Raw genomic sequence first — 22,922 nt, forward strand, 5'->3', positions numbered from 1 at the left:
ATAGTATGTTTTGTTGCCAGAGGTACATTCTAGATAAGTAGTGTTGCAGGAACTATGCATAGCAGCCTCAAATGTGTCACAAGGGCAGGTTGTGGTACCCCCTCCACTAAATATTCTTGGGGTTGACACACACCTCCACTTAAGGGAGTCGCTAGACAGGTATGCTGTGTGAGCGGAGCAGGACACAGCTGAGAGGTACTTATTTGGAGGGAAGGTCATATATCCCCCCAGACAATCACAGGGCTTACCGTATCATTGTCGTATATATGCACGGGCCTCATGGGGATTACCAAAGCCGGCATAAACCTGGAATGCTTGGCAAATCAGCACCATGGTCCAGAGGGGCTTGTAGTTGGATTTCATCTCTGCAATAGAGGAAAAGAGTACTCTCAGGGAGAAAGTTACTCCCTGGATTGGTTATTGTTAGGTACCTGTCTCACCAGTCGCTCTGGTAGCCATCTGGCTGCATCATGAGTTTGAGAAAAAACACAAACTGAGCCTCTTCCCCAGATTAACACTGGGTCTGGACCATGCCATGTGTTGTCTAAGGGGTCTTTCCATTTAACCATGGCAAATTGTTTTTTGGACTCAGAATGCCAAAATCGATTGGCTGCTGATCTGTTCAGGTTATCCAAATTTAAAAAATTTAAAATAAAAAGTGTGTGATTAAGGATATTTCTAGGGGTGCCCTTAGTAGGGTACCATTCTCCCTTTTTAATTTTGTCAATGGTGGTTTTTAAGGATAGGTGTGCTCTTTCAACTATTCCTTGTCCTTGAGGGTTATAGGGAATTCCAGTAATGTGTTTTATTTGTAATTTAAGACAGAAGTCTTGAAAGGCTTTGGATGTATAGCCAGGACCATTGTCTGTTTTTAGTTGTTTAGGCTTTCCAACTATGGAAAAACAGTGTAGTAAATGAGCTATAACATGTTTGGTAGCTTCTCCTGTTTGTAAGGTGGCCAGTATAAATCCACTAAATGTATCTATACATACATGGATGTATTTTAAGTTGCCAAATTCTGAATAATGAGTGACATCATTTGCCAGATCATGTTGGGAACTAGTCCTCTTGGGTTAATTCCTAGGTGAGGGACTGACAGGTATGTTATACAGGTCTGACATTGTTTAACTATTTGTCTTGCTTGTTCTCTAGTTATTTTAAACATCAGTCTCAAAGTTTGAGCATTAAGATGGTGTAAGGCATGAGTAGCCTGTGGTTGGGCTAGGTTTGTATTTGTAGCTATGGCTACCGTCTTGGTTGCCATATCAGCCAGTTGGTTGCCCTGGGATAGAGGTCCCGGTAATCCTGAATGAGCTCTAATGTGTCCAAGAAAGAAGGGAGTTGATCTGTCATGTATTAATTGTTGGCATTGTAAAAATAACTTGGCTGTGTCTGACACATGTTTGATTTGTGCTACGGTCTCAAGTAAAGGTATTGAGTGAGCTAAGTATGCACTGTCAGTATAAATATTAAGAGCCTGATTAGGGAAGGCTGACAGCACCGTGATTAGGGCCTGCAATTCTACTAGCTGAGCCGAGGTATGGCTGGTTTTGAATTTAACAGTGGTGTCAGCAAAGGTATATGCAGCAGTTCCTGTGGATGACCCATCAGTGAATACTAATAAGGCATTGTCTAAAGGTGTTTTACTGATGACATGAGGGAAGACAAAAGCATGTAGTTTACAAAATTGGATAAGCTTATTTGGCGGGTAATGGTTATCTAAGTTACCGGCATAAGAGGCGCAAGCAATTGGCCACGTTTCAGTGTTTTGCATCAACCAATGGATTTGTGGCTTAGAATAAAGTTGTATGATCGTAGAGGGTTCAATTCCAAAATATTTTTTGCTATTGTCTCTCCCTAGAATAATTAGATCTGCTATGGCATCATAATAGGGGAGTGATACCTTTTTGGGAGATGAAGGCAAATGGACCCACATAATAGGGTTAGTCTGCCAGAATAAACCAGTAGGTGTCAGTGTTGTGTTAAAGATTAAAAAGCTTAATGACTGTGAATAGTCTATGTTAGTAACAAATTGTTCAGCAATGGCGGTCTCTACCCTATTAAGTGATAAAAGAGCTTCTTTTGATAACGACCTAAGGGACTTAGGGTTGGGGTCACCTCTCAGGGTGTCGAATAAAGGTTTTAAGTCTCCTGTGGTGAGTTTTAAGTAGGGTCAGAGCCAATTTATGTCTCCAAGGAGCTTTTGGAAATCATTGAGGGTTTGTAACTTATCTTTATGGATAACTGCCTTTTGATTAGTAATTTTAGGTCCATTTATTTGAAAACCTAAATATGTGTAAGGGTCTTGTAGTTGTATTTTTTCTGGAGCTATTTGTAACCCCGCTGTGGTTAGTTCTTGTTTGAGTTGAGCAAAACACTGTAAAACTTGTTCTCCTACTTGTCCTGCTATAAGAATGTCATCCATATAGTGTATAATATACATTTGTTTCCATGTCTCTCTAACTGAGTGTATGGCTGTAGCCACATATTTTTGACACAAGGTGGGACTGTTGGCCATACCTTGAGGTAACACTTTCCATTGATATCGCTTCATTGGTTCTTTAAAATTTATAGATGGTAAGCTAAAGGCGAATCGCTTTTGGTCAGTAGGATGAAGGGGAATTGTAAAAAAGCAATCTTTAAGGTCTATGATAATTTTAAAATATCCTTGAGGGATTGCTACTGGAGAAGGTAGCCCTGGCTGTAAGGCGCCCATAAGGACCATAGTAGCATTTACTGCTCTTAAATCTTGTAAGAGTCTCCACTTTCCAGATTTCTTTTTTATGATGAATATGGGGGTGTTCCAAGGAGAGTTGCTTTCTGTAATGTGTCCTGCCTCTAATTGTTCCTGCACTAACTGTTGGGCAGCGGCAAGCTTCTCATTGGTTAGTGGCCATTGATCAACCCAGACGGGTTCATCTGACTTCCAAGTGATTGGGTCAGCACCTTTTTGGGGTGCAGGCATGTCAATGGCCACGGTTAAAAATTTCCAAGCCCCCTTTTATCCAATTTTCCTATGGCTGGGATTGGCTGTAAAATGCCATCTTCTCTTTTTCCTAACCCTTTCCCAGGGTGGTAGCCCTGAGCCAACATTTGTGCAATGACTATATCATTTGGACTACACATCATGACCCTCATTTGGGAGAAAAGATCTCTACCCCAAAGGTTAACAGGCAAATCAGGGATAACAAATGGCTTAATGAGTCCGGAATTATTTTCTTGATCTCTCCAGGTGAGATATTTGGAACTTTGTCTAGGGTTATTACTTTGCCCGATTCCTCGTAAATTTGTTAAGGTCTCTTAAGTGGGCCAACTGGCGGGCCAATCTTGTTGTTTAATAATTGTTACATCAGCCCCTGTGTCTATCAGTCCTGTAAATAACTTTCCGTCTAGCCATAAGGTGAGAGAGGGTTTTTGATTAGTAATGGGCTCTACCCAGTAGATGTCTGAGGATCCGAATCCTCCCTTTCCCCTTAGGGGCGATTGGACTTTATTAGCTGTTTTTAGCAATGGTAACAGGAGTAACTGCGCTATTCTATCCCCTTGAGGAATGATAATGATGTTGTCAATAGCCTTGGCCATGATTTTGATTTCTCCTATATAATCACTATCAACTATATCCGGAAAGACCTGTAGGCCTTTTATAGTGGCGCTGCTACTCCCTAGGATTAACTCAAACATATTTGAGGGTAGGGGTCCATATACCCCAGTACCTAAGGCTTAGGGGTCCCATTTCAGGGGTTAATACTGTGTGGGAGGTGGAACAGAGGTCCAATCCTGCACTTCCTGGGGTTGCTCTACTAAGTTTTGAAACGGATTGCTGTTGGTTGGTACAAAACCGACCACCCCATAAGCTTGTTTCAGGGCCTGGGGCCGGCCCTTCAACCCATTTCCCTGTTGAGGTGTTAGGGGATTTCCTTGATTGTCAATTTTAGATTTACATTCGTTGGCCCAATGTTTTCCTCTTTTACGCCTAGGGCAGAGGCCTGGAGCTTTTGCCTCTAAGGTCTTAGCTAGCTCTCCCTTACAATCCCTAGCGAAGTGTCCCATTTTTCCGCACTTGAAGCACCCCTTGCTATTTTTATTTTTACTAGCAAGGAAGTCTTTTATGGTTTGTCCACTAAAGGTGGCAGCCATAGCCAAGCCCTGTTGATATGAGGGCCCTATGTCTGAACAGAGGCAGATGTAGCCTGTTAAGTCTGTTTTCTTTCTATAAGGTCTGATTGCTGCCTGACAAGCCAGGTTAGCATTTTCGTAAGCTAGCTGTTTTACATAATCTACCCCTGCCTCGGCATTTCCAAATATTCTGCTGGCCGTGGTTAAAAGTCTATGTACAAAGTCTGCAAAGGGCTCATCAGGCCCCTGTTTGACCCCCGTGAGCGAGGCTCCTGGATCCCCCTTAACAGGGAGTTTTCTTCAGGCTTTGGTAGCCGCTGCTTGGATTTGAGAAAACAGTCCAGGATCGTACTGCATCTGAGCATCGGTTTCTGTGTAGTTACCCGAGCCAGTTAGCATATCAAAATCCCAACCATTTCCGGCTTGTTGGTTTCTCTTGGCCGTATCTCTACAATTTTCATAAAATTCTGACTTCCAAATCAGATGGTCGCCTCCGGAAAGAACTGCTCTAACTAAGGTATTTCAATCTATGGGAGTGAGCCAATTTTCGGCCACAGATTCGACTATGGCCAGGGTGTACGGGGCAGTAGCTCCGTATTGCGAGACAGTGGTTTTTAGTTCTTTTATTACAGTAAATTCAAACCCATTGTGGTGTCTCCAGGCTCGGCCCTGCGCATCTGTAGTTTCCATTACTGGAGAAACATCTTGAGGAGAGGAATCCTCCCTATCCCTATTACCAAGTGACCTTCCTTTTGGGACATGCTGTCTGGGTCTCTGAGGGTGAGAGTGTTTCTCTATTCCTTAAGGTATTGAATGCTCTCACTTCCTGTCCTTAATTTCTTCAATCTAGTGATTAAAGACTGATGTAGTTCTTCGAGCTTTATTTGCTCTTCAAGTTGTGCAATTTTTTCTCTAAGCTCCTCTTTTGGGTCTATTACTGCCATAACTGCAGGGGCAGAAGCCTTATTATAGGGAGAAGGATAAGTAAGAGTTTGTGGCCAGTCAGAATTATGACATTTTGCTGCCTTTTCCTCTATATTATCCCAGTCTACTTCTGAAGGGTTAAGGTTATTTTTACTTTTGTTTTCATTAGTTGTAGGTAAAACTGGGTATTTTTTGGCCTTTTCCTTATTTGATGTTTCTATATTTGTTATTGAGGGGACCCCAGCCTCTTCCTCATCACTTTGTAACGATATAAGGTCTATTTCTTTGTTAGGTATGGATTTTTCGAGGTCGGTTTGGGAGCTGCCTCTTAATATTTCCTCAGTCTGAGTAACCACCTGCCATTACCTCAGGATCTTTTTCTTTTTCCTTTTTATCTATTATATCTTTGATCAGATTCCAATAAGAAAAGGCTGTTATCGGAACCTTTTCTGGTCCAAAAGTACTATAGTAATCTTGAAAACAATCTCCCACTCTACGCCATCTCTTAATGTCAATGGTTCCCTCTTGCGGAAACCAAGGGCAGGTATCCTTTATGAAATCAAAAAACTTAAATAAATCATTACTTTTAACCTTTACTCCTCATGTTTTTAAGGCCTCTTTTAATTGCCCTACATAAATTTGATGCTGGCTTAATTCTTGTCCCATAATCAGACACTGTTACTTACCTCTGGTTCCAACGCGGCAGGTTCCTGCGACGTCCGGAGGAATTTCTTCCACTTTTACTTTCGGCTGACTCTAGTGCCTTCTTCCTCACTTCTTCCCCTGTGTCCAGGTCCCTGTTCGGGCGCCAGGTGTCCCGACCCGCAGGACAGTCGAACGGACCCTGGAAGGGGGAGTGGGAATGGAGGAGACAAGAAAACACGAGAAATGGAGACAAGACAAATAGCCTGATCAAGTCTCGTTTAATGGTGGCGGTGCAATGCCTTATATAGGCTGGCAGAGGAAGAGGTTGGGCCAGGGCGGTGACGGGGGGCCGCGTTTTCTCAAATTACCATCGCGCATGCGCCGTGGGTTTGTAATTTTCCTGGGCGCGGGATCGCGCCTTCGCCGTAGGCTGCATATCTTCCTGGGCGCGAAAATGTTTGCGCGTGCGCGGGAAAGGTTGGTGCGCACGGGAACAGTTTCGGCGTGCACGGGAAAAGTTTTAGGCGCACGCGGGAAAAGCTTTAGGCGCGTGTGGGAACAGGTTATAATGAAGAACCCGGAAATGTGCCATCTTATCTCCGCTTTGCGGAGATCAAGCAACAGAGGTCGGCTAACTCCGGGCCTCATGGCTCCGGACAGGGCGCCTTGTTTTTGTGCTGGGATCCAGGCCCTGACACTTAACCCTGGCGTGGGCTGTGACCTCTAGGGGTTCTCCCATTCTAGGGCAACCAGAACATGAGGGAGACACAAAGGGGCTCAGACGATGGCTTTTCATCATCCAATATGAAAATATTGATGCAGGATATTTTCTTGACCCCTTTGCAGGTCTTGCAACAGGGGAGCCCATTTACTTAGCCCACCCCGCTCAACCCCTTATAGGAGGCAGCATGTGAGCAAACAAGTGTGGGCACTGGAGCAAGTGAGTGCAAAAACTGGCTGGCTGCTTTAGCACCAGCAGGAGCAAACTCTTTCAGGCCCCATGGCAGCATCCAGGTGGGAGTGCCTGCAACCCCAAGGACCCACAAGGGTTGTGCTACAATGCTCTGTTAGTTCCACTGTCTGCAGACAGCAGTGTGTTATTAGTTCTGTTTGTCTCATTGCATGGGGCAGCTGCCCTCCACCAGTGAGGGCAAAGGTTCAGTGTGACAGCCTTTTTGGGTACTCGCACTTGGTGCATCCTGAGTTTTTGTCCACTACCCAAGAAGAATGAGGTCACATGAACAAATTGAAGGATGGGGAATGTGGATAATTTTATTGAGCAATGAAAGTGGCTGTCAGCGGAGAGGGGAGCTAGAAAAAAGATGGAAAGGGCAGATCACTCTACCCTGAAGTTAAGCCAACTCTCTGCCTCATCCAGTCACTGTCTCTGGAGTCAAGTCGCCTCTCCCTGATGTCCAGCTGCTTATCCTCTCTACCGACTGAGTCTGGGTCTTTATAGGCACAGAATGGGGAAGCGGGGCAGGTCATAGGTAGTTTTGGAAAAGGCAACATTAGACTAGTAAAAAGAACTAATTCAGAAAGAACTAATTCAGAAAGAACTAATCAGGAAAGAGCTGACACACAAGGATGGAAGTTTTCACTTTGGACTGTGGATTTCAGGGTTTTCACCTCGAAGGAGGAGTTTTGCCAGGGGCATGCTCCTGTCTGCCTAGCATTTCAGGAGACCTACTCCTGTTGCTCTCAATATTTCAGTATTTAAAAAATGAGTCTGGCTCTATCAGTGTGTATCAGTTCAGCATCAATCCTCAGAATAAGGTGAGGTGAGTGTAATCTTTGAGGATTACAGAGGAAATACTGTTACTATGTTTATTTTTAATAGACTTTTGTAAAAATCTTTAGCTTAAGGTTAAGGTTTTGAAGGTCTTCCTGGCCTATATCATACTATACATCAGTAACTTTTGCCCTTCTGCTTCCTAAACTCAGAGGCTCAGAGGCTCAAACATTCTCTAGAGGTTTCTAGCTTCCTGTTATTTCTGTTAAAAATTCCAAACCTGTTCTTGGGAAAGTTATTGCATTGGAAAGTTATTGCTAAAAGATTTGAAATTTTACACAGGCTGTCCATAAAGCCAGAAGCTCTTGAATACTCTGTAAATCATAAGAAAGTGTGGCACTGCTTTGGCCAGTGGTGAATTCCCTGATACTATAACCAGATCAGCAAGACAAACGGAGGAGGCTGACTGTATTTTTAGTGTCTACTGTATTCCAAGGCTGAGCGAGCTCTCTTAGGTTTGTAGTAATGCCCCTTAACCCTAAGCTCACACAGCAAACAATCAGGAAAGCAAACAGCTGTAGCAGGTCTTCACCTGAAACTGACCCATGTAAATGATCTTATGACTTCTTTTGTGTAGTTATTAAAAGATTTGCCAGGGTTGAAGAGTTTCTGTTCTAAATTTAATGCTTGTAAATGTAGGAGACAAAATGTGATTTTTTTTTCACCCATTGCAAGCTTCCCAGCTGAGACCCCATAACAAAAAAAAAACAGATTGATAAGAGAAAAGTGTACAAATTCACCTAAATAAGTTCTTTGTAGCTCAGGAGCCTTCAGAAATGATGATCCAAAGACCTAGGGAAAACTTTATATTTTTATAGACACTTATGCAGAAGTATGATTGGAGAACCAAAGGGTGTGATCTAATGGTAACGAACTATGGGGAACTTAGTAAGGCCTGTCCAGGTTTTTCTTGGAGTCACTGTGAGGTTTTTCTTTCCTCCAGGTATAAAGTAAGACAGCTGTCACATGAAGGTCTTTAGGGGAAACAAGGAGAGGGAAGGTCAGAGAGGTGACCTTTCCAGGTTTTGTGTGTGGTTCCTGGGAGAAGAAGTAAGAGGAATTCTAGTTTCTGTGGCCTACATCAGGGGAGAGAGGGGAGAGGGAATTTCAGTTTCTATGGCCCGCTTCAGGAGAGAGTGGGCTGGAGAGGGTCAGGGAGACCTTCCTGCTTCCACAGGTTTCTCATTTCCTTCAGCTTAAAATACTCACTGTGCCAAGGTGCCATATTTTAGGGTAGTGTTTCCTGCATTCCATTATAAGTATCAGGCCTGGTCCAGAGCCGTGGTGTCCTAGCTCTTCATTGGGATCTGGCCCTTGAGTGTGGCTTCTCACACATGCTGTCACTGAACATCAGGGTTCTCCTGTGGGTTGCCAGTTGTTTTGTGCATTAACAACATGTCATTAGCAGAGGCCTAAGGGAGCACTCTGAGGCTACCTCCTGATGGTGTCTGCCACTCAGACAACATTGATTTTTAACCTTTACTCTGGTACTTTTATAGAGAAGAGCCTCCACAGAAAACCCCTCATTTGTGTTTTATTTCTGCTACTTTCATTGTAGTGTTTTCTTAGACTTAATGACTCATTGATTTCATGGTCTTACTTTAAAATTCTCCATCTGAAATTTTGGCAGTGAGTCATTTTACTCAAAATGCCTGTGCTTCCTTGTTCTTAAGAAATAGTATTGATACATAACGATGAAGCATATTATTTTTCACTTTCATTATATCTGACTAGGAATCACTAGACTGGAATGACATTACCCTTGAAAACAGAATGAAAACAGTCCTCTTAATTACCCTAGTTTGTGTATGTTTAGAGGCTATGGTAAGGCATGCTTATAATTTCCAAAGGGATTTAAGATGGTAAATGGTAATGCATGGTCATATTGCTATACCTTAAAAACCCAACAGTGCCTCAGTGCTGGTAGCTACTCAAGAAATGCTTTTTTTATGTACTAAATTGAATTGAATAAAAACATTAATGGTCCCAACATGTCTGCAGTTGTAAATTTGGAAACATTTTTATAGGCAAATACATTTAAATCAAGTGACATTGATCCTATAACAAATATTTCTATTTCTGTTACCATGAAGTTTTTATCCTGTATGAGTAAATCACCTTAATAGATTTGATGTAATCGAAATTCAGGTTAGCAACAAACAGCATGCAGTTCACTGGGGACATTTGTAAGGGTGTTAATTTAAAGAAGAAAAATAAACTTCAGAATAACATGGGTGGAACTCACTAAGCATGAGTACAAAGGAAAAAAAGATGTAGGAATTGTAGGAAAAATAAGTTCAAATGTGATCACTGTATCCGAGATATGCACACAGACATACCCCAAACTGCCAGGATGCTTGTCTATGGGCAAGAGTTTAGTTTGCAGAAGCTAAGAAAGATTCTCTCATTGTGGATGTCTAATTTTTGCCTCTTCATTCAAAGTACATTCTATGCATGCAAATAATTTAAAAATGAAAGGTAATTCATATTTATAAGAAGTTGAAATATAAAAAATACATGAAAGCATATAGATGGAGTTAGGTTTACATGGTGCTAGACCAGTGGGTTGAAAACTATAAAATTCAGTGAAAGTCTTAGTTTTATGTAAAAATTATAAATCTTGTTTTACCTAATCAAAATATTTTAAAAACCTGATCTGAATAAAATTGTGTTTACTTTCATAGCTACATGCAAGATAAATCATTTTAATTTTCTAAAAAATGGTCTTACATTTCACTATTACTGAAACTGCCTTTGCAAAAATTATGTTAGTGGGAAAATTCTGACACAGGAAAATTATGGCAGTGAAAGAAATTTGACCTAACAGACTCCATCTTGCTTCTAACCTGCAAGCTGTCCTCCTCTGTGTCCTGGGTTCAGGTGATTCTCTGCCTCAGTTTCCTGAGTAGCTGGGATTACAGATGTCCACCACCACGCCCAGCTAATTTTTGTATTTTTAGTAGAGATGGGGATTCACCACATTGGCCAGGATGGTCTTAAACTGCTGATCTCAGGTGATCCACCCGCCTTGGCCTCCCAAAGTGTTGGGATTACAGGTATGAACCATTGCACCCAGCCTGTAGTTTAACTTAGAAAGAAAGATAATAACAGTGCCTCTCTATAACAAACTCCTTCCTTCTTTAGGCAGCAGACAGACTTGGTAAAACTAACAAATTAGCCACAAGATAAAAAATTATGGCTCAGGAGTCATGCAGCCAGACTCCTGACCTTTCCAGTTGCTCCTATGGATAACATCACTATTGTAAAATCTAAGATTGGAGTTTGGGGTATTTTTTAGACCCTGCATTGTGATGGACCAGCTGGTGCCACCCAGACTAGTAAATTGGTTCAACTAGTTATATGTCACCTACCCAGGAACTGAAGACAGCAACAGCTTCAACTCCCTATGATTTCATTCCTGACCCAACCAGTCAGCATTCCCCACTCTCTAGCCTCGTGCCTGCCAAACTGTCTTGAAAAACCCTGGCCTCCAAATTTTGGGGGAGGTTAATCTGAGTAATAATAAAACTCCAGTCTCCCATTTAGCCTGCTCTGCATGTGTTGAACGCATTCTCTGTTGCAATTCCTCCATCTTCATAAACTAGCTCTATCTGGGCAGCTGGCAAGATGAACTTGTCAGTGGTTACATTGTTGTAGATCACAGTCTATGTATTTAATCTTTACAGCAGATACAGAGATTTGAAGAATATACAGTGGGCCTTAAGGACAGCAACAAAGATTTCTCTTATTAGGGGAAAATAGGCTTTAAGAAAGGAATAAATTGTTGAGTGATTCATCTTGGAAAAGAGGAGGCACAATAATACTCCAGTGTATAGAATGTATACTAGGATGCGGGTACCACAGTGGGGAGAGTTTTGTTTGCTTTGTTTATTTAAATATCCCAAACTGTACAGCAAGAACTGATATTTGATACGTGCTTAACAAATATTAAGTATGAGAAGTTAAAATATCACTTGGGTGATGGTAACTAGGAGTTGTTCTACCGCAAAGGAGCCAAATAGAGGGAAATGGGCATTAGATGTTATGGTAGCTTGCAGTGGTGTGAGCATGCATCAGATATTCTAACCTGGCTTTGTCTAGCTGCTGTTTGCTGCAGATGTGTAGGAAGGGCACACCTTTTGCATTCAGAACTCACGTTTTGTTTCCCATCTACATCTCTTTAATCAGTTTGTATTTGGGTTAGGGATGAAGCAGAGATTTTTAAATGAAAGCAGGAAAAAAGAAATAAAGGAAACTAAAGGTTTATTGTTTTGAAATGTAGTTATATCCAATTTTATTTTTATTATTTTCACTAATTATACTTAGTGGAGGTTAAAAATACCATTTCTTCAGGTGCCGTTAGAGGGGACAAATACGCATGCAACACTGATCTGGAGAACAATAGTTAATTGGTAATCCCTTCCAAGTTGTGGTTCAAGTGTTTCTGCAAAGGCTCAGGAGAGGCAGGTTGATTTGAGCAGAGTGGGTGAGTAAGAGAAGTTTCCTGGAATGGTGAATTTTAGAGGGAGAGAATAATTCCACTTTTCTTTATCAAAGAGAGGAGAGGATATTACATGAACAGATTATGAGATTAGAAATTAGTAAAAAGAAATTTAGAGTTAACAGATACTGAGTTTCTACTGAAAGGCAGAAACTGCTTGTCATTAGTGCTACAGTAGATATACTAAGACATGCTCCCTGCTCTCAGGAAACTTGTGATTTAAAAGGGGAAAAGAAGAACACAAATAGACAAATACACCATAGTGTGCAAAGTGCAATACCAGAAGTAAGTACCAAGTTCAGTGCTGGTTTGGAAAAAGATATGTCTGAGAAAGAATTTTCTGTTATGTGAGTCATGAGCAATTGCTTGAGATCTTTAATGTAAAATGACGTTGATTTTTAATATGTTATCTGTTCTAAGTTTGGGGAGATAGTGGTTTGGGAATAATATTCAAGTTCATAAATCTGGCCTCACTGTAGAAGATGCGCTAGTTTATTGAGAGCCAGAAGTTTGGAAGAATAACTGTGAGATTACTATAATGAAACACAGTTTGACTGAAAAGCCCATAATTTATCTAAAGTGCACTAGTACTTCTAGTGTGTTCCAGTGTGCTTAGTTCGACTGATGGATTTTTTTTTTTCTGTCAGAATATGCTTGTATATCTTGGTTTCTATCTAGCTGAAAGATTAGTCCTTTACAGGGCAATAGTAATGTTTTTTTTTTTAAATTATTTATTCTTTTTTTCTCCTTTCCCTCATCCGTGTTTGATATCTTGGCACAAAGACTTAAAAAAAAGTCATGGAAAAAGGCCACGGGACATAGACCGTTCTTTAGGTCCACACTAGTCTTTACTGAAGTGTGGCTGATTTAGTTTTTCCCTGAACTTGGGTATACCAATTGTGTTTAATTTCAAATATGACTGATATTATAATCAGAGCATTTTGGGCAACATAGGGCTTGAGGGTCTTGCATAACCTCTGGTCTTAACGATCCTAACTCAATGGGCAGCTTGTAGCAAATCCAGCTCTCTCCCAGATTACTAGTCCTCTCAATAATTGAGTCTGCCATGAAGGCATGGGATAACTTCTAGATCCCCTGATGTCTCCATGTGAGCTGCGGAGAAACTAGGAAGCTGTGTCAGTGTTACTTTCTCAGACTCCTTCCTCGAACATTTCGAATCCACCTTCTGGATGTCCCCATTGTGCTCTAGTACTATGCTAAACACTGGGATGCTCTAAGTGGAGTGTGTAAGTTTCCTGGGATAACCCCTCAGCTGTTGAGATTCTCTCCCAAAATATATGGATGACTCTAATGCCCCTTATTTCTTTGTTACACCAAGAATCAACTCCAAGTGGAGTTAATGTAAAAAATCCATGTCTCTCTTCTAGCCATTTACCTCAGGCCCCTCCTCTCAGAACTGGATGCACCTCTCTTCTTGTGGGGTGGCAGTTTTCTCTATGTAATATATGGTATCTACCTTTTCAGTGGCTTCATCATTTAAACTCTCAGGTGTCCAGTCCTCCAGGTTCTAGGAATATTAAGTTCAATTTTGGAATTTCTTTTATCAACCATTTTCTCTCTCAATAAAGCTTGCTTTTACAAATAAAAAGCACCTTTCTAAATCTTAATTTACTGCAGATTTGTTAAAACCCTTCCATTTGGAAACTCAAAGCTGAGCAAAGATTTTTTAGCTCTAGGCTGGATTCTACTTACACCAACACAATGAGTATTTTTGATTTAGTAGGTAAGAGAGCCTTGGAAGAATTAGCAATGAAAATATATTAGTTAAATAATTCAGTGGAGCAGTGGAGCAGAATGGAGAGCCTAGAAATAGACCCACACAAATACAGTGAAGTGATCTTTGACAAAGGAGCAAAGGTAACTCGAGGGAGAAATGGTAGACTTTTCAACAAATGGTGCTGGAACAATTGGATGTCCATATGCCTACAAATGAATCTAGACCCAGAGCTTAAACATGTCCATGAATGTTTATAGCAGCTTTTTTCATAATCACCCCAAACTGGAAACAACCAAGATGTCCTTCAGTAGGTGAAGTATAAATTTTGGTACATTTATACAATGGAATATTATTCATCAGTAAAAAGAAATAAGCCATGAAAAGACATTAAGGAAACTTAATTGCATATTGCTAAGTGTAAGAAGCCAGTATGATGAGGTTACGTATTACCCCATTCCAATTGTAGGACGTTCTGGAAAACGCAAAGCTATAGACACAGTAAAATGATCAGTGTTTGCTAGGGATTTGAGGGAAGTATGGAAAGGATAAATAGATGAAGCATAGGGAATCTTTAGGGCAGTACGATTATTCCGTATGCTATTGTAATAACGGATACGAGACATTATAGATTTGTTAAAACCCACAGAATTGTATAGCACAAAGAGTAAACCTTAATGTATGCAAATATATCATTTAGGAGGTTTGGGAATCTCAGGAAAGAAAACAGATGGTCTATGATAAGGCCTAAACTTCCTATGCTGCAAACAAACTGAAGCTGCTCTTCTGCACTTACCTTCTCTATTGTTCAGCATCATTTAGGTGCTTGTTCATCCATACACCATGCTGCCTATGGCCCCTCTGCCTTAGTTTATGGTGCCCCTCTATCTGAAATTTCCTATCCCTACCCCTAGCTCACCTTTCCCTACTTTTTATCTGTATACGTGGTTGTCTTCTCTACTCAACCATGTACAATGCAAGGCCAGAATCTTATTGAATTTAGAACAAGAACAGAAGATAGAAATGGCTTACTTTATATTTATAAAAAGAGAGAGAGAAAGAGAGAGACTGCCTTGGTTCTTACTGACAAGAATCTCACATTTGAGTGGAGACTAGAATATCATTTGTATTACAAATAAAATAATAGTTACTAGTGGAAATTTTAATCCATCCTTATAAAACTCATTAGTTAGGACTGAAATCCTGTAAGGAAACTTTTAAAACAATGAAAGGCAAAATATTTTCTAATATTAGATTATAAATGGCTTAAAGAAGGGAGAAGTGTTATAATAATCTGAGAGTGTGTAGATTACCGCTAGGCATTGAATTCTTGAATATTTTTCTCTTACAGTCTTTGCATCATTTGTGTGCATGCTGTTTATGAAAATTCAATCTGGAAAATGCAGAGTAGCACAGAAAATTAGTTTAAATTTAAATGTAAATTGACCTATGGTAAGAATAGCCCTTTTCCCACCACTTTAGAGTATTTTCTAAAAGAAAAGTTCCACATTTTAATATTCTACATTCACCCATAGAGGTGAGCAACTCTAAAATGAAATACAGCATACACAACACTCTCCTTAGTTGAAGCTCTTACGCTATTCAGAGCTTTTTGTCCAAAGGCATGTGTCCTTGCCTCAACCCATCATGTGGTCTCTGTTTCTGGATCTTGTGAAATAGGATGAAGCACACAGGGCAATTTATGTAAAAAGTCTCTAGATTTATCATAGTGATGTGAAACGAGACAAAATTATATTCTTGTAAAATGACTGGTTTTAAATTCTGTCTTTTAGGACTTGCTCACATTTATTGAATCATTTTGTATTGATTGTAGGGTACAGGAGATGTCTACTGTCATTTTAAAATTAAGAAGAACTTGGAGAATGCATCCATAAGCCTGGAATCTACGAAGAGCCCAGGATTGTTTGTTGGCCTTCAGTCGGATGGGCAGGCAAAACCAATGATTTATACCAAGGATGAGAATGTTTGCTTCTATCCACAAGTCATCCAATGTATGTTTACTCTGACATACTTTGCTTTTTGGTTTGCTTTATGATGGTTTGTGTACAGTGTCTGAAAATTTCATCACATTTTTACTAAGCAAATCTCTGCTGTTAGGCTTTTTTGTTTGTTGTCATTCCAGAAGCAATGGAAGGAAAACATAACGAAGACGGTTGCCTCAAGTTTTCAGATAAATTAATATTAGGTATAGAGTTTTTGCTACATTGAACTTCTTTGTAACTTTGAAAGATGTATGTGTGCATTCGTGTGTCTGTGTACATGTGCATGTTTGAATCTTTGTTTTTTAAGGATAGCATATACCCTGAGAGGAATGAGGCTGTTAGAAACATTCTCAGATTCATTGCTATTAATTTTTAATGGTTGCAGTATAAAAAGAGATGGAATAAAGATCAACACAAGTGGGATTTGGATTAAAAATAGGATTTGGAAAAAATCTCAAGATAGGACAGAAATGTGAATATTTTGAAACTGGTTTCTCTCATATCTAAGTTCATGTTCTCTAGCAAATCGAAATGAAGATATGAGGACATTATTTAAACATGTATTTGTTTTCAAACCTTAAAATGTGTTTCAACACAAAGGCTAATAAAGTAACTTTATTATATTTTTCAATTATCTTGAAGTTTAGTTTGCTATCTAATTTTTGCTTGATGTGGTTCCCTGAATTTTGGCTTACTCAATATCTGTGTCATTTTCTTGGTCTGACTTTTGTTTAGCTTCTGTTGGCTTATGAGAGTCCATGTTTACTGTATGTGTATATATAATATCCCACAGAAGATAGCTTAGAATAGGAATAAAATGATCCTAATGTAACATGATGGTATATTTGGCCGTGTTCTTCACTCTATCTGCATCAACTACTTTTTAGCCTTTAGCTGCCTTTTTAAAAATTTTGTAAACTGTTGGGCTAGTATACCTGAGTTGACTGCCATCCATACCACCACTCCCTCCACCCTTCATTTTCCCACAGGCTGGCCCAGAGTGGCATTCTGCCTTGACACAATGCATATGCCATCTGCCTCTGGAGCTCTGAAGGGAAACAGGTGACTTCAAAGCCAGCAGAAGGATACAGGAGTAGAAAAAGAGCAGTGGGAAATAGCTAGCAGGGGTCAGCTGCCATGCTGGAAGAGCACAGGGAGAAAACAGAAATGACCAGGAAGCAGGTAGAGATGAAAAGGTGAAAAAGAAGAGATTCAAATAATAGAAAAAGAAATGAGAAGAAGAAACGTAATTTGTGGCAGGACATAAGAGAGAGATAATAAAAAGCCACATTTGTCAACATTAGGGTATTTGTACTAAAAGAACCAATAGAAACAAAGCCATTCTTTACAGCTCCTACAATTTAATTGTTACTAAAGCATGGATGGTTTGTTTTCTTCTCTATTTGCTAGAGGCAGCCTCCTGCTTTAACAAGGGCAAGAATGCAAGAGACATTGCTTTAGAAATTTTATTGAAGATTCATGAATCCTAGGAATTCTGAGGAAGGGTTTGAAAGCTTCAACATTTCTTCAAAATACAAAATAATACTTTCCAATTTCACAAGAAGAGCATTCCATTAGGATTTCTGAGTGTTAAAAACTCTATCTTAGGGGATTTTGTGAAGAGTGACAGAATGTTTATGTAAAAGTTTGTAGGGCCAGGCACGGTGGCTCACACCTATAATCCCAGCACTTTGAGAAGCCAAGACGGGTGGATCACTTAAGTCCAGGAGTTTGAGACCAGCCTGGCCAACATGGTGAAACCCTGTCTCTACTAAAAATACAAAAATTAGCTGGGCGTGGTGGTGCATGCCTGTAATCCCAGCTACTGGAAGGAGAATCACTTGAACCTGGGAGGTGGAGTTTGCAGGGAGCTAAGAACGCTCCACTGCACTCTAGCTGAAAAAAAAAAAAAAGGTTACAGTAATTCCCCAAGTCATTTTATTGTTTTAGAATATTTTCTCCTTCCCCTCCCCTCCCCGCCCCTTTCTTACTTTTTTTTTTTTTTTTTTGACGGTCTCTCTCAGTCGCCCAGGCTGGAGTGCAGTGGCGATCTCGGCTCACTGCAAGCTCCGCCTCCCGGGTTCCCGCCATTCTCCTGCCTCAGCCTCCCGAGTAGCTGAGACTACAGGCGCCCGCCACCATGCCCGGCTAATTTTTTGTATTTTTGGTAGAGACTGGGTGTCACCATGTTAGCCAGGATGGTCTCGATCTTCTGACCTCGTGATCTGCCTGCCTTGGCCTCCCGATAGAACGTTTTCTAACTATACTATCTACATATGATAGATTGAACCTACTGTGCCAAAAAAGTTCACTCCCAAAAACATTTGGGAATTTTGAATTGTTTATATTCTAATACAGAGATAGAGCAGCCCCCCAAAACGTTAAGCTGAAACTTTTTTTTTTTTCAGTATAAACTTTTCCTCATAGTTGTCTAGAAAGCAGAGTTAAAGTTGTGAGGTACCCTGAGTGATAAGGGGACTTGGATAGGGTAAGAAATTGTGGTAGGAAGAGAATCATAAGGTTACTCTCAAGAGACTCCACCTGTTGCCCCCAGGCATGCAACCTGAATGAGTGGTCCTGGCTTCCTTGGAAGCCGCTGCACCTCAAGTAAATGTCTACAAGCTGCCTGGTCTGACATGGCACACAATCACGTGGAGGGCACAGCTCTGCTCAGCCAAGGACGAGGGCAGTCTCATTGACAGTTTCCACCCACCAAACAGCAAGAGGCTCAGAAGTATAGCAGGGTAGAGGGACAAGGGTAGGATTTCAGCACACAGGCTTTGAGAGCCAGACTGCAGGTCCTGGGAGGGCACCTTTTGCCAGTGGTATGCTCTCACAGCTCTTGGACCACCTGCCTCTGTTCTGTCAAATGAGGACTAAGAGTGCCTTCACTCAGTTGTGGTGTGAGAATTACATGAATTAACATATGTAAGATGATTAGAATACTGTCTGGTACTCAGCAAGTGCTGTGCAAGTATTTGCTGTTATGATTATTAAAGAGAGGAAGAGCACTTCACGTCATATTTTCTTTTATCACTTAAATAGAGTCGATAGATTCCTGAAAGACAAGAGATTCCGTCTCATCACCTCTTTTAATCACTTTGCATATTTCATTTCTCTGTGATTGATTTTTTTCATCTAGAGTTTGGCAAGGATTTGGTTTAATTTACTGTGTATTGGGAATTTATAATAAAAGTCATTTGTCCCACTACCATTTAGCTGTTCTTGCTAGCGTGTGCAGTAAAACCTCTTCATTCTCTATTTTCATGAATTTATATTCGCAGTATATATAGGAGAAAGTGTGAAAAGATCTGACCCCTTGGGCTTATGTGATTAGTTATTATACTGAGCCTATGGAGAAGATTCTCCATTGATTATCTGGATATTTGGACAATTTGAAAGTTTTCTTCATTCTGTTCCTCTAGATAATAAACCTGCATTTATAATTCCATACAGCCACACTGCTAGGTATTGTTTTAAAGAACTGTAGATCAATATAACATGTAACTTTTCACTAACTTCAGTGTACTATTACTTTTATAGAATACTTAGGAAAGAGTGAACCTATCTAAGTTTTTAGAAGTACTTTACCAGAGACTTGACTTTTGCACAGAAATTTGCCTCCTCTTGCTCTAATTCCAGCCCAGTTTTATGGTATGAGCCATTCTCTGTATATAGATCATGAGACTCTGGCTATTAGTAACCCCTCAAAAATGCAGGACTGAAGATATGGTTCAGATGTTACGTTTTTATTACAATAAGAATTTCTTTCAGGTTCAAGTCTTATGGAAGGAAGTTTGCCTTAAACTATGTTTGGAAATTTCATTTTTGCTTCATTCTAGTCTGCTAAGATCATTCAACCATAAAAATCTAAATGAAATACTGTCATATATCCAAGTCATAAAATTCTGACTATGTATATTACAGTATTAGAAAAATATGACAAAATATGTTTCAGATGATAAAATAGACTATATGGATTTAAAATATATATGCACTAATGTGACACTATAATCATTGCTATTATGTAAGTTTTCACTTGTTTTACTTTTAAAATAGAAGGTATTCAATAAAACAAAAGACTTTTCCTAGTTGATTTTGTAGAGTTACTGCCTTTATTGTCTGGTAGATCTTGATATAGCCTAAATTTTGGATATAACGAGGTACTACCTGAAGTGAGTCATTAATCATCCAAATCCAGCTGTATAGGTAACATATACCTTTTGATAACATCTCTACCTAGACAGCTCTGGTTCTTTCACCTTCACCACAGGTTCTGTTTTACATTGCTAGTGATAGAGTTTTCACTTTTTTTTTAAATTGTAAAAGTCAGACAAAGAGCTACTAAGGGTTGCTCCAGTTCAAAGTATTGTATTATTGGAGGGTCACTTTGGTACTTGGCTTTTGAACATCTTTCTGTAACCCACCTGGCCTAAAGACAAAGTGGGAAGCCTTCTCTACAGAGGGATAGGAAGGTGCTGGATGACATTTCCAGAAAATGTCTTCCACTTTCTGAATTCCCTACTACTGTGTCGTATAAAGAGATATTGGTGTACTTTTTGAGAAGCGGAGGTAGAATTAATGAGAAGCCAGTGTGGGGAGGATAGAGAGGTAAAATGCTCATTCTCGTTTCACAGTTCTGCATAGACTGGCCCTGTTGTGCAACCCTTTTTGGGCTTGTTTCTAATGGACTGGCACATTAATTGTTTTCTCCTCTGTGCTCCCTATGCACGCTGTGCTTGTGTCAGTTAAAGAGCTCATCAGTATCTATCAGAGGTTATGTTTATGTGTTCTCTTTCTGGGCTGTAACCCCATCAATGTCAGAAGCCATTTCTTATACATTGATTTATTCCTAGTGCTATGCAGTGACTGGAAGATAGTTTATCTTTTTGTAGATTCTGTATTTCTACATTACATTGGTAAATGAACTCTTAGTTATATATAAGAATCTTAATTTTTTCCCTCTACAATTACTTATTTATTCTCTATGAACATATTTCTAGTTATTTCTATCTTCTTTTTAATGTTTTAAAATTCCTTTATTATCAATTTTTAGTGTCTCAGCATTTTATTGTATATAAACCACATGGAAAAACTATGTTTTATAAGGATTAGTATTTAAAAGCTTATTATTGTCTGAAATGATATAACACCTGAAGGATATAAATAACAGTGTAATCATGGACAGTTCTTCAGCCACCAGTATTGTGGAGTCTGCACCATCACCCTGTGTGATAAGTGTTGCTAATTTCTACTAAGCATACCTTTGAGGTTGTTATGCTTTCTTACTTTGTGAGTCATCTTACATTGTTGACTGCAATTGTGGTATTAAGAAGTAGTTGTTATTACTCTTTATCATATAGAATCAGAAATTTACATAATTTTTTGTTGCTGATGAGAACCTAAAGCCATTCATAGTGTGAATTACCACCATTTAAAAACAATATGCCTATGCCTGATCCTAGAAAATGAACACAAACAACTTGAATTTGAAATCCTAAATATAAATAGCACTTAGGAGCATATACTATAAAGCTGAAGTCATTATTTAACTTAGAGATACCTATTTCTAAACAAGACTCCAAAACAACTTGCTTCTAAGTAAAAGGTAGAAAAGTAGCTAATGTTTTTCATTGCTTATAGATATGTGTATATTTTGTTGATTCACATATTTCAGTAAGGTCACATGAAATCCTGTTTGAATGACGTTTTAGTTTCCCCTTTTGAGGAAGGCAAAGTAAAAGATTGTTAAGGAAGTTCCCATTTAGAATCTATAAGAAAACCATTTTGAATAAGTTGTTTGATTCATATTGTGATGTTAAACTATCATTCGGATTTGCAAAGCAATGAGTAGGTTTTATAGGGATGCCATCTATGCACAGCCTGCTGGTAAGAATAAGAAGTCATTTTCTGTTAACTACGTAATTCTGAGTAAAGAGATTTGACTAGGCATTGAAATGGAAACAATGACAAAACTTAAACTTGCATAGCTGAACATATGGTGAGTATTCTGAGAAGCAGCAAGTGATTTTGAAAGGATGGCATCTTTTAAAATCTTAATTTCAGTTGGCAGAGAAAACCCAATGGGAATGTCTGCAACACCCAGCCAAGAAGAAGAAAAGATCCATGAGTCAAAAAAGCAGAAAAAAATACCCCCAGAATCTGAGGATAGGAGTCCCTTACCTTCTTCAACTGCAAGTAAGCCACAGCGTTTGCTTTCCTACTTTTGGTTTGTTTGCCTGCATTATTTCTTCCTGTGGCCATCGCAGGAACACTATTAAATTATTTTATAGCATATATTATGTTATACCACATGGACTGCTTGTAGGCTGTTATCTTGCTTTTTTATGCCTTAATTTTATATTATAAAGAATACATATATTTTTAAATGTGTTTCTTTGTCTTAAATTTAATGTTCATCCAGAACAATGTGTTGAAAAGAAGATAGTATTAAATTATAACATCAATTGAACTATTACCTACACAATATTTTATGAATATATTTTATGAAAAATGGTAAATTCTCACCAAAGTCTAAGCAACGACAAAAATAATCTGTATTTCTCTGGTATAGAAAGTGAAGCTTGAAAAAAAGTGCTCTCGGTCCCAGAGGCTTAAATTCCTAGTTTGTATATTAGTTTGATCATTTTTCTTTCTCTTAAATGTATTAACTTTTATCTGACGGGAAAGTGTAATGTATGATATCTGACAAATTCTGTGTATCAGAATCTAGTCATCTTTGGGTAAAATGAAATAGAGGACCGTCTCTGGGGGACCATTGTTTAAAAACCCATCTTGGGAGACAGATAAATTATAATGTTACCTTTAAAAAAGTGATTTTTAAAAATTAGTTATTGGGTATGCTAGCTTTTGTTTCAGATAGTAATATAATAGACATCTCTTGTTGACCATCCTAAGCTATTAGCACATGAACATAGGGAAGAGAAATTAGCCTTTTGATTTTTGCTGCAAAGGACTAGTCTCAGTTTTTTATTTCCATGTCATGTCATGAATCCATGGAGCAGTGTGAAGAATCACACTGAATGAGAAATATGTGCTTAATTAAAATTTCTCACAGCAGAATTCAGTCTTGTGTCAGGAAGTAATGGTATCTAAATCAGGGATGGCCACCTCAAGTAAAATTTGACTTGGTTGAAAATAACATGCTAGCCGAAATCCCTGGGGGATAAATACTTTTTAAATGAG

At 39.3% G+C, this 22,922-nt stretch overlaps 1 protein-coding gene across 1 annotated transcript in view; it reads left to right on the forward strand.

The window, feature by feature from the left end:
• Positions 1–22,922, forward strand: part of LOC104681666 — a 111,243-nt gene that overhangs the window by 37,863 nt on the left and 50,458 nt on the right. Inside the window, exons 10-11 of the mRNA XM_030937492.1 lie at positions 15,548–15,725; positions 21,783–21,914. Of these exons, the coding sequence (XP_030793352.1) occupies positions 15,548–15,725; positions 21,783–21,914 (310 nt within the window). The remainder of the gene's footprint in view (positions 1–15,547; positions 15,726–21,782; positions 21,915–22,922) is intronic.

This window comes from Rhinopithecus roxellana, chromosome 9 (assembly GCF_007565055.1).
Source record: "Rhinopithecus roxellana isolate Shanxi Qingling chromosome 9, ASM756505v1, whole genome shotgun sequence".
Classification (NCBI taxonomy): Eukaryota; Metazoa; Chordata; class Mammalia; order Primates; family Cercopithecidae; genus Rhinopithecus; species Rhinopithecus roxellana.